The sequence below is a fragment of the Vicia villosa genome, linkage group LG3 (assembly GCF_029867415.1).
Source record: "Vicia villosa cultivar HV-30 ecotype Madison, WI linkage group LG3, Vvil1.0, whole genome shotgun sequence".
In the NCBI taxonomy this organism is placed as follows: Eukaryota; Viridiplantae; Streptophyta; class Magnoliopsida; order Fabales; family Fabaceae; genus Vicia; species Vicia villosa.
In genome coordinates, this window is record NC_081182.1 from 25,595,576 (window position 1) to 25,617,014 (window position 21,439).

The following is a 21,439-nucleotide window of genomic DNA, read 5'->3' on the forward strand; positions in this document are numbered from 1 at the left end:
AAATTTAATCATTTTGAAATGACACCAAAAACTAAAGAATTTGAAATTCCTTCATACTCCATAAAATGTATTTGTTACTATTATTTCTTTAAATTTTGCAAATTGGTCCTCATATTTTCCAAAATTACAAAATTGACCCTAATTTTTTAAAAAAATTGCAAAATGGTCCTTAATAAATTTTAAAATTTACAATTTGGTCCTTCAAATTTTTAAAAATTACAATTTGGTTCCTACTTTTCAATTTTTTTAATTTGGTCTAAAAAAAAATTATTTTATAAAAAATGACCCCAAAAATTTAACAATGAATTACCTTAATACTCCATTCAAACAAAATAATTTAAAATGAATGGATTTCAATTGAATCATTTGAATTGCTTTGAATTTTAAATTCCTTTAAAATTTTCAATTACCTCATCCAAACACACTCTTAGTTATTTCTCTAAGATGCTAAACTAATGCCTAGTCAATTTGTTTATTTTCTATTAATCATTTGTTGAAAAAAATGAGGTTCCTAGCAAAGGAGCATAAGAAACTTTAAAGGGAAGGTGCCAAAAGTAAATATGGGATCCAAAGTCATTTTAACCCCAAAAGGAATCAAGAAGTTGATTTTCTTCATCTCTTAATCGATTAAACCTAACACTTAATTGATTGAAACTAATTATTAAGATTTTTTCTTTATCCACCTTCCTATGGGGGTCACCCCCAGCGAAATCCCCAACTTACCCCTGCTTCGGAGATTCATCTCCGAAGTAATTTTTATTTTAGATTTTTTTATACTTCGGAAATGCATCAAAATTCAATTATTTTTTACAATCAGGTAAGAAAACCATTACAGGACAAAAATTGCAATCGCATTGATAGTAAATTGGGAAGTCTCTTAAATGATAGTAAATGTAGAACGAGTTGTAATCAACCTGATTTGAAATTTCGAAGTGCCTTTTCTTTCTCCCCCACCACTCTCAGACGGTTACCTTCTAAGAAATGTGGTAACACTTTCCTACTTAAAAGCCTGCTCTCTCACCCATTTTTCTTCCAATCACCGTCATATGCTTCGCCATCGGTCACCCCTACTCCTACTCCTACATGTGTTGCAGCTCCGGTTGTTCGTCCACCTGTTGCAGCGCCGTTTGTTCCATTTGTTGCAGCGCCGGTTGTTACTCCGTCTGTTGCTGCGCCGATTGCTTCCTTGAGTTTGGCTCTGATTTCCATCGAGAGCCTGACTGCCGAAGTTAAACAGAAGGCTACTCTAGAGTCGGCTCCGTCGTCTCAGAAGGCGGTTAGGTTCCCTAACCGACCTGGTTACGGTCAATACGGAAGGAAAATTCAAGTTCGTGCTAATCATTTTCAGTTGCGAGTGGCTGATAAGGATCTACACCACTATGATGTAAGTATAGTTTGCTCATAAGTTTTTTGAACTTTAAGTGTATAGTTTTTGTTGTTGTTTATTATGTTGGTAAGTTACAATGTGGTATGGATTTCTAGAGGTATTTTACAAGATATTTAAACTATGTATAGTTTTTGTTGCTCACAAGATATTTTACAACATGTTTAAATGATAACAGCTGTGTTAACAAAAGGGCAACAATTTCTACACCTCTTGGTAAAAACATTGGATGAATAATCAAAACAAACCCTAAATTAGGTGTATTTTCCCATTAGGGTTTCATGATCATGAGAGTAATGTGAGGGTTTCATGATCATGAGAGTAATGTGAGTGGAATGTAAGAACAAAAAAACAGTAAAAGTAAAGAAAGTGTAATTACCGGGAATATGAAAAGGAGAAGGTAGGTGAACAAGGGTTGGGTTTGGTTCAGCGAATCGTTCTTGTTTGTTATTTTTCTTCTGTCCAGACCTTATTTCGGAAGTGCATTTCCGAATTCCTCCAAGGGGGGTGAATTCGGAGATGCACTTCCGAATACACCAATTTTCTGAAAAAACAACTTTATTTTAGAGAAGCATCTCCGAAACCAATATTTTTCATTAAAATATTCACCTTTTCGGAGATGCATTTCCGAAAACACCTTTTTTTCCAATAAAAGTACGTTTTCGAAAATGAACTTCCGAAACAAGGGGTATTTTTGTAAATTCGCCAGAGGTGACCAAGAAGGTTAGGAGGTGGTTTAAGAAATTTCCATTATTAAAACCAAATATAATCAATTAGAAAATCAAATGTGCAACAAATATCTATATAAAAATTGATTTTCAATCATCAAGAAACACTATTTGGAAATTTCATAACGACATTTTTTCAAAAATACCTTTAAATCTTTAAATGACGAGGACGTTAAAGATAAGGGTGTGTTTGTTTCGGTGCTAGAAAAAAGATTTATGGAAATCTGAGGTTGGAAATAATTATTCCTTTATTTGATAAATAAAAAAGAAAAAGAATGCCTTGGAATAAATAATACCCACGAATATAAGTTATTCTTTATTCTCATGTCAAAGAGTGGAAATCATATATTCCTATGAAAATAAAAAATAACCGACTCAAACTACCCACTTTCATATTATTTCAACACATTATTTTATATTTTCAAAATTTTAAAATTATAAATAAAATAAATTTCAAAAATATTCCTTAAAACCTTCATTATTTACCAAACAAATGAATATGAATAAAACTTCTGGCATTAGCATTCTAAGGAATAACATTCCTGCAATTGTAATTTAAATCCGTCAAACAAATGCACCCTAAGGCTTTGTTTGGATTGATGGAATCGGATGGAGCGGAGCGAAATGGAATGGAATAAAATGATATTCCATTGTTTGGATAATTTAAAAACGGATGGAGCGGGGCGGAAATGAGTGGTATGGATTTCATTCCATTCCATCACTTACCACCATATTCCTTCCCCTCCGATTTGGGCGGAATGAATAATCTGTCTTATTCCGTTCTAAAATTTCCAAACAATGGAATGGTATCTTCATTCCGCTCCGTTCCATTCTGCTCCATCCCACTCCGTTCCGCTCTATTCCGCTCCGTTCATTTCGTGATATCCAAATATAGCCTAAGAGTATTTCTCTTGCCTAGAAATGATATTTCGGTAGGTTGTCAGTTTACTCGTGTAATTTTTCTTTCTAACTTGCGAGTCCTACTTTTCGTCAGAGCCAATAATAGTTTGAGAATTTTTTACCAAGATCTTTGAAGCTACCTTACTTGTTTTTCCTCTTTTTGGAGGATATTATTATGTTGATGATGGTTCTCATTGCATGAGTTCTAGCTTGATGCCCTCTGCTGATGGCGTTGGTTGTTAGTTCTTTTTGTCTTGTTCTTCCTTTTTAGATTATTTGGTAACTTTTATGTTCTTGAGTTTCTTTCATGTTTTGGTGTATTTTGGACTTCCGGTTGAAATTTTTTTTTTTAAATAATCATTTGTTTTAAATTACCATCTTTTCAAAATATTATCAAACTATTTGTTTTATAGTTAAAATTTTTGTTAAAATAAATTTAAAAAAAAACGAAGTCACACAAGAGACAGCATAAGTGGCGCATGCTCCTAGTGCTATAGTGCATGCACCATGCTCATTGGCATGACATAGGTGGATACACCATTTTCCGTGGCGCTTCAGTGAAAATTACAATGCATGCGCTATGCATAGTGGGTCTCCTCTTCATGTTCAATTTTTTTTATTTAAAAAATGGTTAGTTTGATAATATATTTGAAAAGGGAGTTGTTTAGAATTTTGTTAAATAAAAATGATTATTTAAAAAAATATCTCCGTTTGAACTTGTCTTTCTTTTTTCGATTTTTTTACCATTTGATCCAATATTTCATATATTTGATATAAAATCCAAGACCCATTGATATATAAAACAGTTTGGCACAACAAATTTCATTTTTGATGATGACATGATACCTTAATTAATCTAAAAAATGTGGTTGAGAAAGATATAGGTTGTGAAGAGATACACGTTGAGCTTGGCTCTCACCGGTATCATTCAATTTCATTACATTGATTGATAGCATGGTCCCTCACCAACATTTGGTATATCCGAATCCTTTTTATTTCTATTCCCTCAACACTCATATACAACAACAACAAAAAACAAATACAATCTGTCAAAAAATATACAAAATAAATAATTATATGCTAATTCTGTTAAGAATGTGACATACAAATTTTCAAGGATAAAGCATTGTTAAGTCCACAATATTGTTTTGTCTCTTATCCATATCTTTCTTACTCTTTCTCTATAAAGCTAGTGTTTGGTTTGATATTTTTATGAGAGTTGGTCTGAATGGTAGTTCCATTCAGCCTTTTGGATAAAATGATAACAGAAGAAGAAAAGGCATGGATGTTGGTAGAGGGTGAAGATGAGGATGAACAATGCTCATCTTCAACTACATCTTCCATTGGGAAGGACAGCGATGAGTCAAAATGCGGTGACATAGACGATGAGAATGAGGTTCAGAATGCGTATAAATATGATGAACCATTCAACATGATGGAATCACTCCAAGACCTTCTTCCGATCAGGTTCTCTAACTAGCTTTCGCAGATCACACATCCTTAGTATTCTGTGTGTTTGGATAAGTCCTCAAAAAAATTAGTGTAATATTATTTAGTTTTAGAATGAGTTTGGATTTAAGTATGTTTGTATGTTTTTACTCTGAAACTAATCTAACTTTATTTTGCGAAATCCATTGATAGGAAGGGAATCTCAAAGTACTATGATGGAAAGTCCAAGTCATTCATGAGTTTAGCGAATGCTGTTTCTTCATCATCCGTTAAAGATATTGCAAAACCAGAAAATGCCTACACAAGGCGGCGCAGAAATCTGATGGCCTTCAATCTTGTTTGGGAGAAAAATAGAAATTTTCTTTTGAAAAGTAACAATGGTGCAATTTCTAAGAGAACAATAAGCTTGGATAGAAGCACTGTGGCTCTTGCATTTGCAATGAACTGTGATAGCAGCAGTAGTTGTTCCAGCGAGGAATCAACTTCAAGCTCAAATCCTAGGTCTCCTCCACCTCTTCAACGAAGTCAAGTGTCTAGTGCAAGTTCAATACCAAGCTCTTATATTCAACAGAATTTTTCAGATTGGCAATCATTCTCACTGGCTGATCTCCAACAGTGTGATATAATTGAAATGAATTCCTCCCTGAGAAATGAAGCTGAGCATCTATCACGATGAACTAAATAACTCAACTATGACTGGACTTCTTTGGTTGAATATCTGTGTGCTTACCATTTATCTCTAAGTGAGTGAGCTGGTGATTGCACATGAAACTAATAATAGATCATTAAATCTTTAATTTTAGGGTATCTGTCTGTCATAGAATACAGCAGGCCATGCAAGCACTGACTCAATAAACACTGATTATTTATGTCATTGTAATTGTTTTTTCTTGTATGTATTGGGTCATCTTCGGAATTTTAAGACATCTAGTAAAACGTTCATGGAGATTTGATATGGATAATATCGTAGAAAAAAAAATATGGAAATTTGTATTTAGTGAATCACTGTATCAACCTTGGCGTTTGAGTTTTTTATAATACACATCATACTCGAAATGAAATTATACGCTTTTGTTGAATTTCTATCCTAACCAGTCCTTGGCAAATTACTAGTAATGGTCTATCGACCACTGATGTCCTAATTCAATTTTGGACGACCAGTGTGGATAGTGATAATGCCAGAGTCAATGTCACAACCAAAAAAAGTGAGACTGGCTGTCTGTCATCTAATTGTGGACAATAAATAGTGATGCACAGTTAAAAACAGAGACCATGTCCAAAGTCATCAAAGTTACATACTTCCAAGTTATCAAACAAAAAGTTACCGCAAGGCACCGCTGAAGGTTTGAAAAGTTGCAACAGTATATTTAGTTGATAAATTTTGTAACTCAAATGAAAGAAATTCGTTATATACATCCATGAATAATATGCTTAGTTTCTTTAGCCAAAGGCTGTCTGTTTGCAGTTGCATTCCTACAAATCATACAACTAAATGGCCAAAGATAGATACATTTACCTAAGATTAGCTGCATAATAATAGAAGCAGCGAGTGAATCTCCTAGACTGAGTAATCTATTTTTGGATAATTACAAATTGCTGGTTAAGCAATGTAATATATAGGGGGGAAATAGAATAAACCCATGAGAACCATTTTTTCCATCTCCTTTGGTAATTAATATCTCGATTAGCATATGAAGTGGCGAGAGCAGCAAAATATGAGGACAAGCTGTCGACGTGAAGGGAAACATTTCTGGCTGGATTGAGTTGCCATATTTCATGTTGTAAATCAATGAGGGAAAAGATCTTGTAATTATAAATCCATTATTACTCATGCGAAACTAGAAACTGGGCACAAGGATATTCACACAAGAATGCTGGGAGCTCAATATCATCAGTATTCACAGCAGGGATAGCCATGTCTATGTCTTCAGCAGAAAAAGGAATACTGCACCAAACGTTAATGTTTAAGACCAAGTCTTAGAGATGAAAGCAAATGTAAACCCAATATATTATGTTCTAAGAAAAACTTTACGGTACATCCATAAAAATCCTACACGTATGTCAGTGGTAAAGTCAAATCAAGCCACTAGATTTAGTTCTCTTTCAGAATCACATACAAAGAAAACGGTAGAAATTTATATTTAAAAAATAAAATCAACCTTGATTTTTGGTTTTTTTTTTTTTTTTGGAGTTTGGAAGGAAATGGAGGGGGGACTTAAAGATAAAAGAGGAGGAGAAGAAAGAGTAGCCCTCGACCTTGTATGAGGGTCTATTTTTCTTCATATGAACAAAACCTTCATTATGGGAGAACTCAAAAAATCCGTTGAAGGACTTTGAATGGTTTAGAATAAATTTCCAAATTTTTCTGTTTATAATAATCTCAAACCAAAAACATAATATTATTCGTTAGTGAATCATTCTCCTGTCATCCTCTCCAGAATAATTATTTAACGCTTCCAAACAGAGTGAAGGATTCCCTTCCCCTCTAAAGCTTTCCCTTCCTTTCTCTCCTAACTTCCAAACAAAGCCTTAAAATATGGCAATCAAAATACTAATAATTTGCTAAAACTAAAATTAACTGAAGAATCAGATGGGGGAAGAAGAGCACCTCATGTCGTCATCCATCAAGAACGAATTTGAGGTCAAACTCTGATTGTCTTTGCTCACAATTTCCCTCATTTCACCAACTACCTGTCCAGCATATACAGTTAAAAACTAGATGGAAACCATCATCACAATAGTATTTTAAATAAATTTATAACATCACTTGCCTCGTTGGATACACTCTGGGTTCCATACTTGTCATCCCAATACATAGTACTAATTCGATAGATTTGCCTCACAGTTAATGCCTGTTAAAGAATTGAGGTAGAAACATGTTAGAGGAAAAAGACAATATCTTAGGCAATATAAGAGAAAATAAATAACTGAAAAGATCACTATTGTGCCTAAGAACCAAAGATGCCACCCCCTCTCCCCAAATCTCAGTACAACAGTTCCTCCATTATTCTTAAGTTAGGCACAAGAGGAACTATAAATGAAACTCCCGTAATTTAACAAATAGAGGAAATATATATGTCTATCTAAATATAGACATTAACATACAGGTTTTATACCACAAATTTTCCCCACACTTGCAAAGAATTTTTACTGTGAACATGTTAAAAAGCCAAAAAAAATAGTTCAATTTCTCAAGCATCTTCATGATAGGGTGGACATAAAAATTATTTGACATGGGAAAGATATTCTGTATAGATGTGTGATACAAATGATACTGCAACAGATTATATGATACGATGATAACATACCGGACAAAGATCCTGCCTAATTTCTTCCAATGATTTCTTCCTCTTCTGATGTATTACCTGGATTATTCAAATAAGCAAAAGCATAAATATGAGATAGTGGTGTTAATTGAGATAATCAAAAGTACAACTAAAGTATTGTTCATACCAGAAACCCAACAGCTTGTCTTATATAATTCAGCTCATGCCAGGATGTTCCTGCATACTACATTTCAGAATTACCTGGTTAAACAACTAAAGTCTATTCTAACATGGTGAGGTCAATTACATGGATCACGGCACACAACTTTATATTGCTAGAAGCACAATTAAAGCTTAACTAAAATCATGAATAATAGCATTAGCAAGCTTAGCTTACCTCTTCATTTGCATTAACTATCCATTTCTCCAGTTCTGCAAGACCAGACTTTACATATTCACCATTTGAGAAAGTACAACATTCACGCCGCAAAAGAAGACTGAAAGAGATAATTGGAAGATTAAAATTATACAGAGAATTTTACTACATAGAATCAACTGAATAAACCAACAGAGGATGTTACAGACTTGGGGCCACAAAAACCTTGTCCGATAATTTTGGGCTTTTACTTTTACCTGTTGAACAATGTCATGTTGATGAAGGAAAAGACCTGTGTAACTAGCTTGCGGATGAAGAAGGATGGTATCTGAATATGCAGTTCCATGTAAGAAAAGATGAGGAAAAAAGAAATTAGTTTTTGCAATAGACTGTACAATTTTCGCCTACAGCTGATTTACATTTCTCTTAAGAAAACAAAGCCTTGTTACCAAAACTTTCAATAAGTAACACTAAAACTGAAAATACAGGAAATCATTGTATTATCATTGAGCCAACAGTCTCGTGACACCATCTTTTGAGGTAAATATTGAGAAATGGGGTTGAAGGATATCACAAAAGATGCGAACAGCCACTCCCAAAATATAATTTTTCCTAGAATACAAATGTAAATAACCACTGTATGTAACACATCAATTACCCAATTTCATACAACTTTCCTTGACATGATATCACATTGATTAGCATGAAGGGTATAATTTATTTTGTAATTTGGTGTTAAGATAAAGATGAGGTCAATATTAGAATTGGCACCCCCTTCCTCACTCCAGTTAACTGGAACCTACACCTCTACCCCCTAGGTGACCCCTTGAACAGCAGAAGAGAATGGTTACAGCCCAGACACTATATCTTTCTAACCCAGTTGCTACTACTTAGTTACTGGAAGCTGGCATCTTGCCTGAACTTGCAGTAATGAAGCTTTAGTACTTTTTCAGCATCTAGCATGTTATCCAGAATTAGCAGGTTGGTCAACATTTGCAAATCCATTATGCATATATAGATGATCCTTATGTGAGATATAACAATATATTAAAGGCTTGAGCTAGGATATAGAATAATGGCTAATTAGAGTAGTTAAAGTAGTGAAAAGTTTTTATAGAAGTTAGCTGGTTAGCTAGGGTTGTTATAGGTTTATTTGTATAAATAGGAGGATACAATGAAGACTTGTTCATTATTGAATATTGTAAGTTGTAACCATTGTGAATAGAGTAGTGAATCTGTTGTGAAAGGGGAAACCCTTGGAGAAATTTATCACCTATTTGCTTCTCTCTTTTATTCTTTCTTAGTCTATCTCTGTCAATAACATAGTTCTTTCCTTGGAACTAAATTCCTTGGATCCTAGGTATAAACTACGGATTTCCTAATCTTTGAAAAAAAGGAAGTAAAAAAAAGTAAAAGCTGCCGCTTTATGAGTATTAAAAAAAGATGACCAGAAGAAAACTACACAATTATTGATTGTCGGAAGAGAATGAGTACTGCTGGCTCATGCAAGAAGCTGAAATTTCAAGGCAAAGTGCAATCAATGATACACTTTTTGCATTTGATTGGAGTGTAACTTTTGCGACTTAAAGGAGATGTCAGTGAAATATCAGCTACTAGGGGCATAAGATTAGATATGTTGCTTCTGTTTGGATTTTAAGTAGGTGGTTCTTTTCAGGATTTTCCCTTAAAAATATGTTCATAGATTGGTCGCTAATTTTAATTGTTTTTTCTACCTTGCTCTTGTTTTCTTTGCGATTGGGAGGTTCCCTTGTTATCCAGACTCTTTGCAGCTACTTTTTCTTTGTCTCAATTAATTTCTTCTTTTACATTGTAAAGAGCCAATTCCAGCCCAAGCACATTATACAAGGAAATTTACCAATAAAAAGGGATGAACACCGATAAAACAAAGTAACAATCAGGTGATTAAAACAATGAAGAACTTACATTATTCGCACATAATTGATTCAAGAGTGAATTCAAAAAATTGATGATGTTGTCCCATTGGCCGCCAGGTGATTGTTGAGGAAGCCCCCCAGGAGATCTAGATGATTTTCCACTTTGTGCCCGTCCTGTTTTGGGTGCCTAACCAGTATCAAAACACAAGTTTCAATCTTTGTAAATTTCATTTAATAACTGTGACCAAAGCTTAGACACCAACAAACTAAACAGGTACAGCAGTTTAACTAACAGGATCAGTTGACACAATCATATTCTAAATTAAACAGTGTTTGGAAAAGGACGCTTAAGGTAAAATAATAGAAAAGGGTCTTCGAGAGATCGTCATTATTAGAATAATGAATATAAAATCTACTAATCTAATTACTTGGTAATTATTCTTTTTATTATATTACACTATAATTTTATTTCATATCATATCAGTAATAGAAGAATGTAAATAGGGAAAATGTATAATGAACCCATTAAAAGACCAAAATTTCCAAAACACTGAAATCACAAACAAAAATAAGGTTATGGGTAAAAGGAAGGATTTCTTCCTTTGAGGAGCTTAATTCCAGGATTATAGGGAATTTATTCCCTGGAATAGTTTCTTTTTTCTCATAAATAATACTTTTCTCTTCTCTCTTAAATTGGGTTCCTAACAAATATTGGCACCTTGACACACATAATGTGACTTGGAAATTTAGTCACAAATTGCATGAATTCACAAAAATTAGCCAGGAGTAAGAAAGCCTACCTGAATACATAATGCCAGAAGTGGAGAAAGTTCCTTTTTCAAATTATCACGTATTAGGCCAAAAATCTTCTCTACACAAGCAGTTAGTTGTTGCTTAAATAGCATAGCTGGATACCTTGCCTCCACATGTGATATACCATCATTATATCCAATTAACTTCAATGGAGACTTCATTGCCTGGAAATGGCATCAAACTAAATAAAGAGGAGGATAAAGAAAGCAGGGACTGGGAGACCCGCAGGTCATTACTACTGCAATAACATGTAAAATCAGCATAAATAATAACAAAATTACACTTTGTGTTGGAATATATTATTTCTATTTGTATTATTTCCCTTTATTCTCCATTAAGGAAAGAATTAATATCATTATTGTATTACCATTATATATACCAGCCTAGAGCTGAGAAATAAAATACAACACCTTTTTTACCATTCCTTTCAATATGGTATCAAGAGCTCTGGGTTAGGGTTTACTGTAAAGCTTCCACAACAGCTTCCGATTGACATACCCGTTTAATCCCCTATGGCGAATCACAGCACAAATTGGTCCGCTCTAGGTTTTGCCTACACCGGATCCAATGATGGCGGTGGCGGTGGCGGTGGCCGCGGAAATGGCAATGGTTGCGGAAACGGCGACGAAACATCGGGTGTCACAAACAATGGCAGTTATTTCAATATAGGCGGCAATGACCAAGAGGGTTCCTCATACTCCCTCAAGGTCAATATTCCTAAGATGAATGGGAATAACTATAATGAATGGGCTCAAACAGTTCGCTTGGTATTGGATAGCAAAGGGAAGTTGGGTTTTTTAACAGGAGCAGTAGCTGAACCGGCAGTAGGAGACCCTGTTTACAAACAATGGAAATCTGAAAACTCCTTGATTATTGCGTGGTTGGTAAGCTCTATGGAAACTGGAATAGGTAAGCCTTATATGTTTTTGCCTTCTGCAAAGGATGTATGGGAAGCTGTTAAGGAAACATACTCTGATATTCAAAACTCCTCACAAATTTTTGGTTTAAAATCAAAGTTATGGCATGCGAAACAAGGGGACATGAATGTTACTGCTTATTACAATGAGTTGTTGACCCTGTGGTAAGAGTTGGATCTATGTTATGATGACAATTGGAGGTGTACAGAAGATAGTGTTTTGTTTCTCAAAAGACAAGAAAATGATCGTGTCTTTATGTTTCACGCTGGGCTCAATAAAGACCTTGATGAGGTAAGAGGTAGAGTTTTAGGAAAAATACCATTGCCAACTCTTCGTGAAACTTTTGCAGAAATAAGAAGGGAGGAGGCACGACAAGGTATTATGATAGGCAAGACACCATGAAGCTCTGAATCTGAAGGCTCAACTTTGGCTACTAGGAACCTTGACGAGGGAAAAAGGGTAGACAAAGTTCCTTGGTGTGACCACTGTAAGCGTGAATGGCATACGCGTGAAACCTGTTGGAAGCTCAAAGGGAAACCTCCTAACTGGAAGAAAGGTGGTCGTGCATTTCAGGCTAGTAATTCTGATCAAGGGCAGCAAATCTCTTCACTTCAGCTTCCACTCACTACAGAACAACTAGACAGACTGTACAAACTCTTCAAGTCTCCAACTCCTTCTTGCTCTATAGCAACAAGAGGTAGTTCTGCATTTATTAGTGTCAGTCTCAATCATACTTGGATAGTAGATTCAGGTGCCTCTGATCACATGACAGGTGAATCTATTTTTTTTCTCTTCATATAGTCCATGTGCAGGTAACCAAAAAATAAAAATTGCAGATGGCTCTTTTTCAGCCATTGCAGGTAAAGGGTCAGTTGTCTTGTCTCCAATGTTAACTCTGAAAAATGTCCTTCATGTTCCAAATTTATCATGTAATTTAATGTCCGTTAGTAAATTAGCCCAAGATATAAATTGTCAAACTAATTTTTTCCAATCTCACTGTGTCTTTCAGGATTTGAACTCGGGGAAGATGATTGGCAGTGCTAAGGAGAGTGGAGGACTCTACTACCTTGACATTGGATCGGCATCACAACTACCTTCAAAAACAATAAGTTCCTGTTTTGAGTCTTTTTCTGTTTTGAATAATAAAGATGACAACATTATGACATGGCATTTAAGATTAGGTCATCCTAGTTTTCGTTACTTAAAACACTTGTTTCCTAAGTTATTTCATAATAAGAACTTTACTTTGTTTAAATGTGAAGCATGTGAGTTTGCAAAACATCATCGTTCCCAATTTTCAATACAGCCTTATAAACCATCAAAACCTTTTTCTATTATTCACAGTGATGTTTGGGGCCCCAACCCTACAAGTAGACTCTCTCTTAAAAAATGGTTTATCACATTTATAGATGACCATACAAGAGTATGTTGGGTGTACTTAATAAAGGAGAAATCAGATGTTTGTCAGGCTGTAAAGAATTTTTTTACAATGGTGCAGAATCAATTTCAAACAAATATCCAAGTCTTTACAAGTGATAATGGCAAAGAATATTTTAACACTATCCTGGATGATTTTTTTCTAAAAAATGGGATTGTACATCAAAGTTCATGTCCTAATACTCCTCAACAAAATGGAGTTGCCGAAAGGAAAAAATAGACATTTATTGGAGGTTGCTAGAGCTTTACTTTTCACAAATAAAGTACCAAAATATTTGTGGGGCGAAGCCGTTTTAACAGCTGCATATTTAATTAATAGAATGCCCTTCAAAATTCTTAATTTTCAAACTCCGATTAATACTTTCAAAGAATGTTTTCCTAGTTCTCGTGTTTTAACTGATCTGACATTAAAAATCTTTGGTTGCACAGTTTTTGTTCATGAACATAAGAATGTTGGAAAACTTGAACCACGTGCTATAAAGTGTGTTTTTGTTGGATACTCCCCAACCCAAAAAGGATATAAATGTTTTGATCCAAAAACCAAAAAAATGTTTGTCACTATGTATGTTACATTCTTTGAAAATAAACCTTTTTTTGATGACACTCATAGGGGGGGGGGGGGGATATAAAGGAAGACTTGTTTCAAATTGAGAACATGAGTTTTTTAAATAATTTATCTTAGCCTGTATCACAAAATTCTGAGACTTATACTTCTGCACCAACAGAAAATGGCCATGATTCTTTATCTAATCCTACTCCTGTTATGAGTAACGATCCTTGCGAATCTGAGCCTACATTTTCTCATGTAGAAAACAATGTAATTCCTGAAAACGATGATAGTGATGATCTAATTGAAATGCCACAGAATAATGAGTCACTTCAGGAAAACAGATTTGAATTAGGAAACGGGATTTGGAAAGGGAAGGTTTTTGTGAAAAAGAACCACAAAGGAATGGATGAGTCCACATCTCCACACTGTCAGGAATCTGAACTGGGGAATGATCAACCTCCTAAAAATAGGAAAGGTAAGTCCATCTCTGTTTCTGAAAGTCGTATTTTGTATCTTGATATAGATGATCCTGTTGCCATTAGAAAACCTGTTAGATCGTGTACTAAACACCCCATGTCCAATTTTATATCATATTCAAATTTGTTTTCATCGCTGTCTGCCTTCACCTCAAAATTGTCTAGTGTAGAAATTCCAAAAAATGTACAGGTTGCTCTAGAAATTCCAAAAAATGTACAGGTTGCTCTAGAAATTCCAAAGTGGAGGGTAGTTGTACTTGAGGAGATGAAAGCTTTAGAAAAGAACAAAACTTGGAGTGTTATGACACTACCGAATGACAAGAAGACAGTTGGATGCAAATGGATGTTTACTGTGAAGTATAATTCAGATGGGTCAGTTGAAAGGTACAAGGCTCGCTTGGTGGCTAAAGGATTTACTCAGACCTATGGTATAGACTTCTCAGAGACATTTGCTCCTGTTGCAAAACTGAACACTGTAAGAATTCTTTTATCTCTTGCTACTAACCTGGATTGGCCCCTACATCAGTTAGATGTTAAGAATGCCTTTCTTAATGGCGATCTAGAAGAAGAAGTATACATGGACATTCCTCCTGGCTTTGATCACACCTTATTCACAAAGTTCTCCCATGATGGAAAATTGGCTGCCCTGATTGTATATGTTGATGATATTGTCCTTACTGGAGACGATACAGTTGAAATGGCAAGAGTAAAAGAGAAATTAGTAGTAGACTTTGAAATCAAGGACTTAGGATCCATAAGTTATTTTCCTGGTATGGAGGTTGCTCGGTCAAAGAATGGTATTGTGGTTTCACAGCAGAAATACATTCTAAACTTATTGAAAGAAACAGGAATGAGTGGATGTCGTCCTGCAGATACCCCTATGGATCCTAATGCAAAACTTTGGGGAGAAGGTAGTGTTCCTGTTGACACTGGAAGATATCAGAGATTGGTTGGAAAACTTATTTATTTGTCACACACCCGACCGGATATTGCTTTCTCAGTTAGTGTAGTAAGTCAATTTATGCATTCTCCTTACGAGGAACATCTTGAGGCAGTCTACAGGATACTGAGATATTTGAAGGGAAAGCCTGGTAAAGGCTTACATTTTAAGAAAACTAGTGAAAGAAATGTGTCTATCTTCACGGATGCTGATTGGGCAGGCTCAGTCACAGATAGAAGATCAACCTCTGGATATTGTACTTATGTTTGGGTAATCTTGTGACATGGAGGAGCAAGAAACAAGGAGTTGTAGCAAGAAGTAGTGCAGAAGCTGAGTTTAGAGCTATGTCTCAAGGTATTTGTGAAGGGTTATGGATCCTTAGGCTATGTTTGGGAGTTTGGAGGGGAGGGGAGGGGAAGGCTTCCCAAAACAAAATTTTAAAAAAATGTAAGAAAATATTTGGTATTTTTTGAAAAAATTAATTTGTTTAGAATAATAAAAGAGTTATTATCATTACTAAATTTTTAATTTTCAAAATAGTATAACAACCTAAAAGATATATCGAAAATTTATGTAAGCCCTTCAAAACCCTTCAAAACCCTCCTTCAATACAATTTTTGAGTTCCCCTATTTTATGGGGTTTTTGGTGTTATGAATAAACTCAAACCCTCCAAAACCCTCCTACCCAAAATCTATTTATCCTTTTCACCCAATTCCTCCTATTTTCCAAAGCCCTCCCCTCCCTTCCCCTCCAAACTCCCAAACATAGCCTTAGAGTCCTAGAAGAACTTAAGATGAAAATTGAGCTTCCATTAAAATTATACTCTGACAGTAAAGCTGCCATTAGCATAGCTCATAACCCAGTTCAACATGACAGAACCAAACATATTGAGATTGATCGACACTTCATAAAAGAGAAGTTAGATGGTGGAATCATATATCTCCCTTTTGTGACTTCAAATCAGCAAACTGCGGATATTCTTACCAAAAGTTTGGCAAGACCAACCTTTGAGCATTTGATTGACAAGTTGGGCATGATAGATATCTATGCACCAACTTGAGGGGGGGTGTTGGAATATATTATTTCTATTTGTATTATTTCCCTTTATTCTCCATTAAGGAAAGAATTAATATCATTATTGTATTACCATTATATATACCAGCTTAGAGCTGAGGAATAAAATACAACAACTTTTTTACCACTCCTTTCAATACTTTGTACAAAAGTAGAGGACACAAATTTATAAGATTTTTTCCCATCTTTTGAATCATCCTTTTACTCTCTTTTTTAATCGCTGTTTCTATCTATGCCTTGATTGGTAATTTTGTTAAAAGGCTTCTTACTTAGTGTCATTATTGTTGTGAACAAATGGTCGTATTTGTAGTTATTTATTAGGCATATATTTTGTAATTGTGTGTAATCTTTTTATTAAGCCCATTAATCAGGCTCGTTAGCCATAGCATAGTCTACATGAGCATATTAGCAGTATGTTTACACAATTAATATATTTACTTAGAAATATTTTTCTCCACTTAAATAATAAAAAATTAGAAAGCAACTGATTGCGCCAAAACCTAGAAAACTGAGTATAAATAATTAAATAATACAAAAGGTGCTGTTAATCATATAGTCTAAAATAATCAGTAATAAAAATATAAAATTGAAAAAAAATATATATGCTCCTGTCCACTTAGTTCATCATTGAGCTTTTCACTAGGCAGCAATAATAATTTGTGTAATATGCACAAGTTTGTTAATAGAGAAACCTTTGAGCAAAACCAATTTATTAATATAATTTCAAAATTCAGATGTGTCAAAAATGTTGTAATCATTATTGGCCTTCAACATTTGGAGATAATATAAAAGTGCAAACATATAATTGGATCACTTGTTCTGCAATACATTGGTATTTAAAGCAGTGCTTTTGCACCTCTATACTATCCATTTTCGTCATATCAGCGTTGACCATTGATTGTCTGATAATTTTATCAACCTATACACTAATCATTTTTGTCTCAATCCGATTATTGTGTCTTAATTGCTTCAAAGATTTGTTTAGAAAACAGTAAAAACAATAAACAGTTGTTTGTTGTACAAATATTTTAAAGGAAAAGAAAAAAGTGAAATAGGCGACATTTTTATTGTAAATATACAAGGGGGAAAAGGGGAAAACAAATTTGGCTTTCTCAGACCACACAGATTGTTACTCTCTCTTTCTAGCATAGTCAACCTCAAACTTCTTCCAGATATACGTCAAATTTGTTGATTCAGATGAGGCTCTTTCAATTTTGTTTCTATATTCCCTATATCTAATACCACATAAAAAAATAAAATAAAAAGTCCTTTATTTGCAAGTTGCAACAGTTTCTCTGACTAACAATTTGGGTTTACTATGATTGAAGGAAGTGTGTTCCGATAGCATGTTATCTACTAAGCTCTTTGGTGTACTTGCACTGATCTAGTGGCAGGCCAATGTTGCAACGACAGTGGGGCCTGATCTAATTGCCCCCTCAGTTTTAAGAAATAGTACATAATACCTTGGTTTTATTTAAAGATATTTTGCCCCCAATTTAAATATTGAACCCAATGATTGCCCCTGTTTTTATATATTGTGAATTCCGCCTTACTCTTTTCTTTATTAAGTAAATTAAAGTATTCTTATTTTTATATTATAAGTTTTTCATCATGTGCATAATAATAAAAATAATTATTAATATTTTTTAAACAGATTGCCTCCACTACTTCAGGAGCATGGCTCCACCATTTCCCGGATCAAAACTCTCCCTTCAACCATTCTTCTACCTTGCTTAAAGGATACTGTATCCAATACCTTTTTCTGGCAAAAATTCTTGAGTAAGATTTCTTTTCTCAAAACAATAATTTGCTCATGAAAATTTACTAGCCAAAATATTGTATATTGTTTTCCATTGAAACTGAGATAAAACTGAGAAAATAAACTCGAGTCAATTTGAAATTTTAAAGCTATCTATCTGATATTGTGCTAATGAAACAATTCAAAAAAACTCGGCCTCAAATTTCAAGTAAAAATTTCAACTTTCATACTAGGTAGTGTTTATCATTATTACCTAGGAAGTTGCAACACTCAATTTAACGACTATAATGCAAATGCTTAGACTGAGTCAACAACTATCACAGTGAAGCAAAAAAATTCCTAATGCGTACGTTATAAAATCTAACATCAATATTCAGGAGTATAACTTACATGCCCCATCCGGCTGGTCAATCCAGATGATCCAGCATAACGTTGACCAGTGGTATTTAAGAAACCATTTGAACGGACATTTCTCTGTAAAAGGCACACAAGTGCGGAGGTATTGGACAACCAATATGGCAAGACAGTGTCATCATCTCTAACCTGAAGCAGATACCAATAAAACAAATACATCTCAAAAATTATAAGAGCATCCTAAAATTGAGATAGAGTACAGCACTATAAATGAACAATTGTTTCCTATGCCAAAACACTTTCATAATCAAATTCTAAGTAGAAGAAAAGGAGCATAATAGAATAAAAAAGAGTGGTGTGAAAAATAGGAGCAAATCACTTACTTTTATGACTTCATTAATTCCATCAATTATGTAATCAAATATGGCCGTGCGCTCAGACTCAAATGCATGCCAATGAAGAAGACATTTGTATATGATACTAGCTGCCACAGGTTTACTTTTTTTGAAACCCAAATCCTCTTTGATACACCTAGTGAGGAATGCATAGTTATCCTGAAAACATACGGAAACTGTTAGCCAATTGAGACCGACAAAAAATCATTTTGTATTATTAGATCATTAATAATGTGTACCATATCTAATTACATATACAAGATACTAACCAAACCAATCCCTAAAGGTAATATATTAGAGTCAAATAAATAAGGAAATTAAGAAAGAAAATAATAAATACACATAAGTCTGTCAAATCCTGAATAATATTTGAAACATAACTCTTAACACACACCCTCAAGCTGAAGCATGTACACTACAAGCAACCCAAGGAACCTAAAAAGATTTTATGAAGATATCATCAAGCTGATTCCTGGAATAAACATATATTTTGAGGATTTTAGAGAAAGTTTTTCTCTAAAGATGTGACAATCGAATTCTCTAAGTTTAGTAGAAGATTTGATTGGAGGAGATATAAAAAGATTTGGTATTCACACACTTATTCCAAAGGATCAACATCACAAATGTTGTCATGGTTGTTAACATAAAGTTAAAATCTATAAATTATATCAGTGACTTTTATTCCCGTTGGCAATTATTCTGATAGCGACTCTTTTCCCACAAATGAATCATATTAGTGGTGTCTTCTTTTCCTATTGATGGTTATTGTGATGGTGACCTAGGTTGTTTATGTCTCGCGCCAACCCAGCTCCCAGGCGCACATGTCTCATCTTCATCCTAGAAGCACTAGCTGTCAACAGGCTTAATGTTAGCAAATGCTATGCATTTGTAACTCACATTTAATTAATAAGGATAAATGAAAATGCTATTAATTATTAATTAGGATGATAAACTGCATAAGTGTGTATACCTTAGTTGTAGATTTTTTAGGCTGAGGATCAGTGCTATTAATTAGGATATGGCAGTTAAAGATATATTAGATCCACACAACAGTAATTAAATTGTATTTATATGAGAACTCTCCCAAAAGAGAAGACAAACTTCCGGACCTAAACTTTTGAGTTTGACATGGTATCAAATTAGGTTCCAATCCAAATTCTGGTTTGTGTTTTTTAGTCATGTCTTATACCCTTGTCCAAGTTTCCCAATATTTATTTTTTCTTGGGATTATTCACTTTTCAATCCAGATTTCCATCTTGTGTTTTCAATGTTTTCTGAGTCAATGTCTGAAAGCAAAACATGATGTTTTCATGGTTTGCCTTAATGGCTAAAACTATTCATCTTGGGAACTCCAATTCTGTTTTATATGTCAAAGGAAAAGATTTGTGGGGTTAAGTTGATGACACAACACCTGCCCCTAACAAAGACAAAGATAAGGTTAAACATGCCAAAGATGCTTAAAGCAAGTCATGGATCATCAGTTATGTTAATCCCAATGTTGTTCGGAACCTTCCACCACACAAGATTGCAGCAACAATGTGGTCTTGAAGAAAATTTATAGTAAGAACAATGCAGTCTGAAGATTCCAACTTGAGCCCGACATAGCTAATTTTAAACAAGACAGCCTCTTTATATCTGATCTTTACTCTCAGCTAATGAATCTTTGAGATGGATATATTGATATAGTTTATTGAAATCTGAGTATCGATGACCTAAGTACAAGCAGTTCATGATACTACTAAACGACATCATTTTCCTATGAAATTAAGATCAATTTTCTAGTAAGTAAGCTTGAGGGAGAATCTTATAATATATGAAATATCTCATAATATCTTTGATAATATGTTGGTGCTCTTATTTCATCTTCTAGGATCAAGTTCTAATCTGAGTGTCTTAGACTACCTCTTAGGATTAGATGTCATATTGCTCTGTTTTTTTAAATTAATTAATAACCAAATAATACGCTACAATATTAACATGTATTTTTTTTTTTTGGCACACATCACAGGACCTGTGAAACATGAGAAACATCTGGAACACACCTTGAATGTGGGACCCACAAACTGTAAGCGGTCCCAACAGAACCACAAAGGTGAATCTACCAGAACCTACACCGACCACATTAGATGTCTGGAGGATGGCGCTGGACAGTAGCAGAAACATGTGTGATGGCGCGTGAGATAGCGGTATACAGAGGCACTTCAGGGACTGAACTACTCCGGAGAATCTGATAGTGGGATCATAGTATTGTCAAATGTGGCTTTTGAAGTTTCTCTGAAGGCAAAAAATTTAAATCCTTAACAATTTTGGGACTAACGAAAGTGTCTATTGGACATCCAACACCCAGAGTGAAAAATAAACTACTGTTAGCCTTAACAGTGGTTGAACTCAAAGACAAAAGAACTGTGATTTCAAACCTTGTTCAAAACAAAAACCACTAATATATTTCCAATCATTAGGGAACTCCAGACTAGAACTATGGAGAGAAAGGAATCAAACCAAGCTCTAGATACCAACTTAGAATTGTGGTTAGGTTTAACACATCCTTACAAAACCGCCATGTAAGTTTGAAGATTGTCTCCACTTTTAAACATATAATGAGACCATATTCTTTTCTATGCGAGACTTTTAACAGTTATTATCATGATTTATTTCCTGATTTCCCAGTTTCTTTAAGATTGAGAGTCTTATGTCCTTGTAAAAGGGAGTAGTGTTCAGTATGTTG

The 21,439-nt window shown here is 34.4% G+C and overlaps 2 protein-coding genes across 6 annotated transcripts in view; one reads left to right on the plus strand and one right to left on the minus strand.

The window, feature by feature from the left end:
- Positions 1 to 4,045: 4,045 nt before the first annotated feature.
- On the plus strand, positions 4,046 to 5,450 carry LOC131660722 (protein OXIDATIVE STRESS 3 LIKE 1-like). Its single transcript, XM_058930024.1, has 2 exons — positions 4,046 to 4,479; positions 4,654 to 5,450. The coding sequence occupies exons 1-2, from the start codon at positions 4,241 to 4,243 to the stop codon at positions 5,135 to 5,137; spliced, it is 723 nt and encodes a 240-aa protein (XP_058786007.1). The 5' UTR covers positions 4,046 to 4,240; the 3' UTR covers positions 5,138 to 5,450.
- A 417-nt stretch (positions 5,451 to 5,867) lies between these two features.
- Positions 5,868 to 21,439, minus strand: part of LOC131660721 (myosin-15-like) — a 38,303-nt gene continuing 22,731 nt past the window's right edge. For 3 of the 5 annotated variants that reach the window (XM_058930019.1, XM_058930022.1, XM_058930023.1), the window contains 11 exons: positions 18,703 to 18,873; positions 18,356 to 18,508; positions 10,799 to 10,975; positions 10,048 to 10,185; positions 8,361 to 8,431; positions 8,125 to 8,224; positions 7,915 to 7,971; positions 7,770 to 7,826; positions 7,233 to 7,313; positions 7,070 to 7,152; positions 5,869 to 6,406 (listed from right to left, as the gene is read on the minus strand). In XM_058930019.1, the coding sequence (XP_058786002.1) occupies positions 6,286 to 6,406; positions 7,070 to 7,152; positions 7,233 to 7,313; positions 7,770 to 7,826; positions 7,915 to 7,971; positions 8,125 to 8,224; positions 8,361 to 8,431; positions 10,048 to 10,185; positions 10,799 to 10,975; positions 18,356 to 18,508; positions 18,703 to 18,873 (1,209 nt within the window). In that variant the 3' untranslated portion in view covers positions 5,869 to 6,285. Of the gene's footprint in view, positions 6,407 to 7,069; positions 7,153 to 7,228; positions 7,314 to 7,769; positions 7,827 to 7,914; positions 7,972 to 8,124; positions 8,225 to 8,360; positions 8,432 to 10,047; positions 10,186 to 10,798; positions 10,976 to 18,355; positions 18,509 to 18,702; positions 18,874 to 21,439 lie in introns of all 5 variants that reach the window. The other 2 variants (XM_058930020.1, XM_058930021.1) reach the window with 2 other exon arrangements.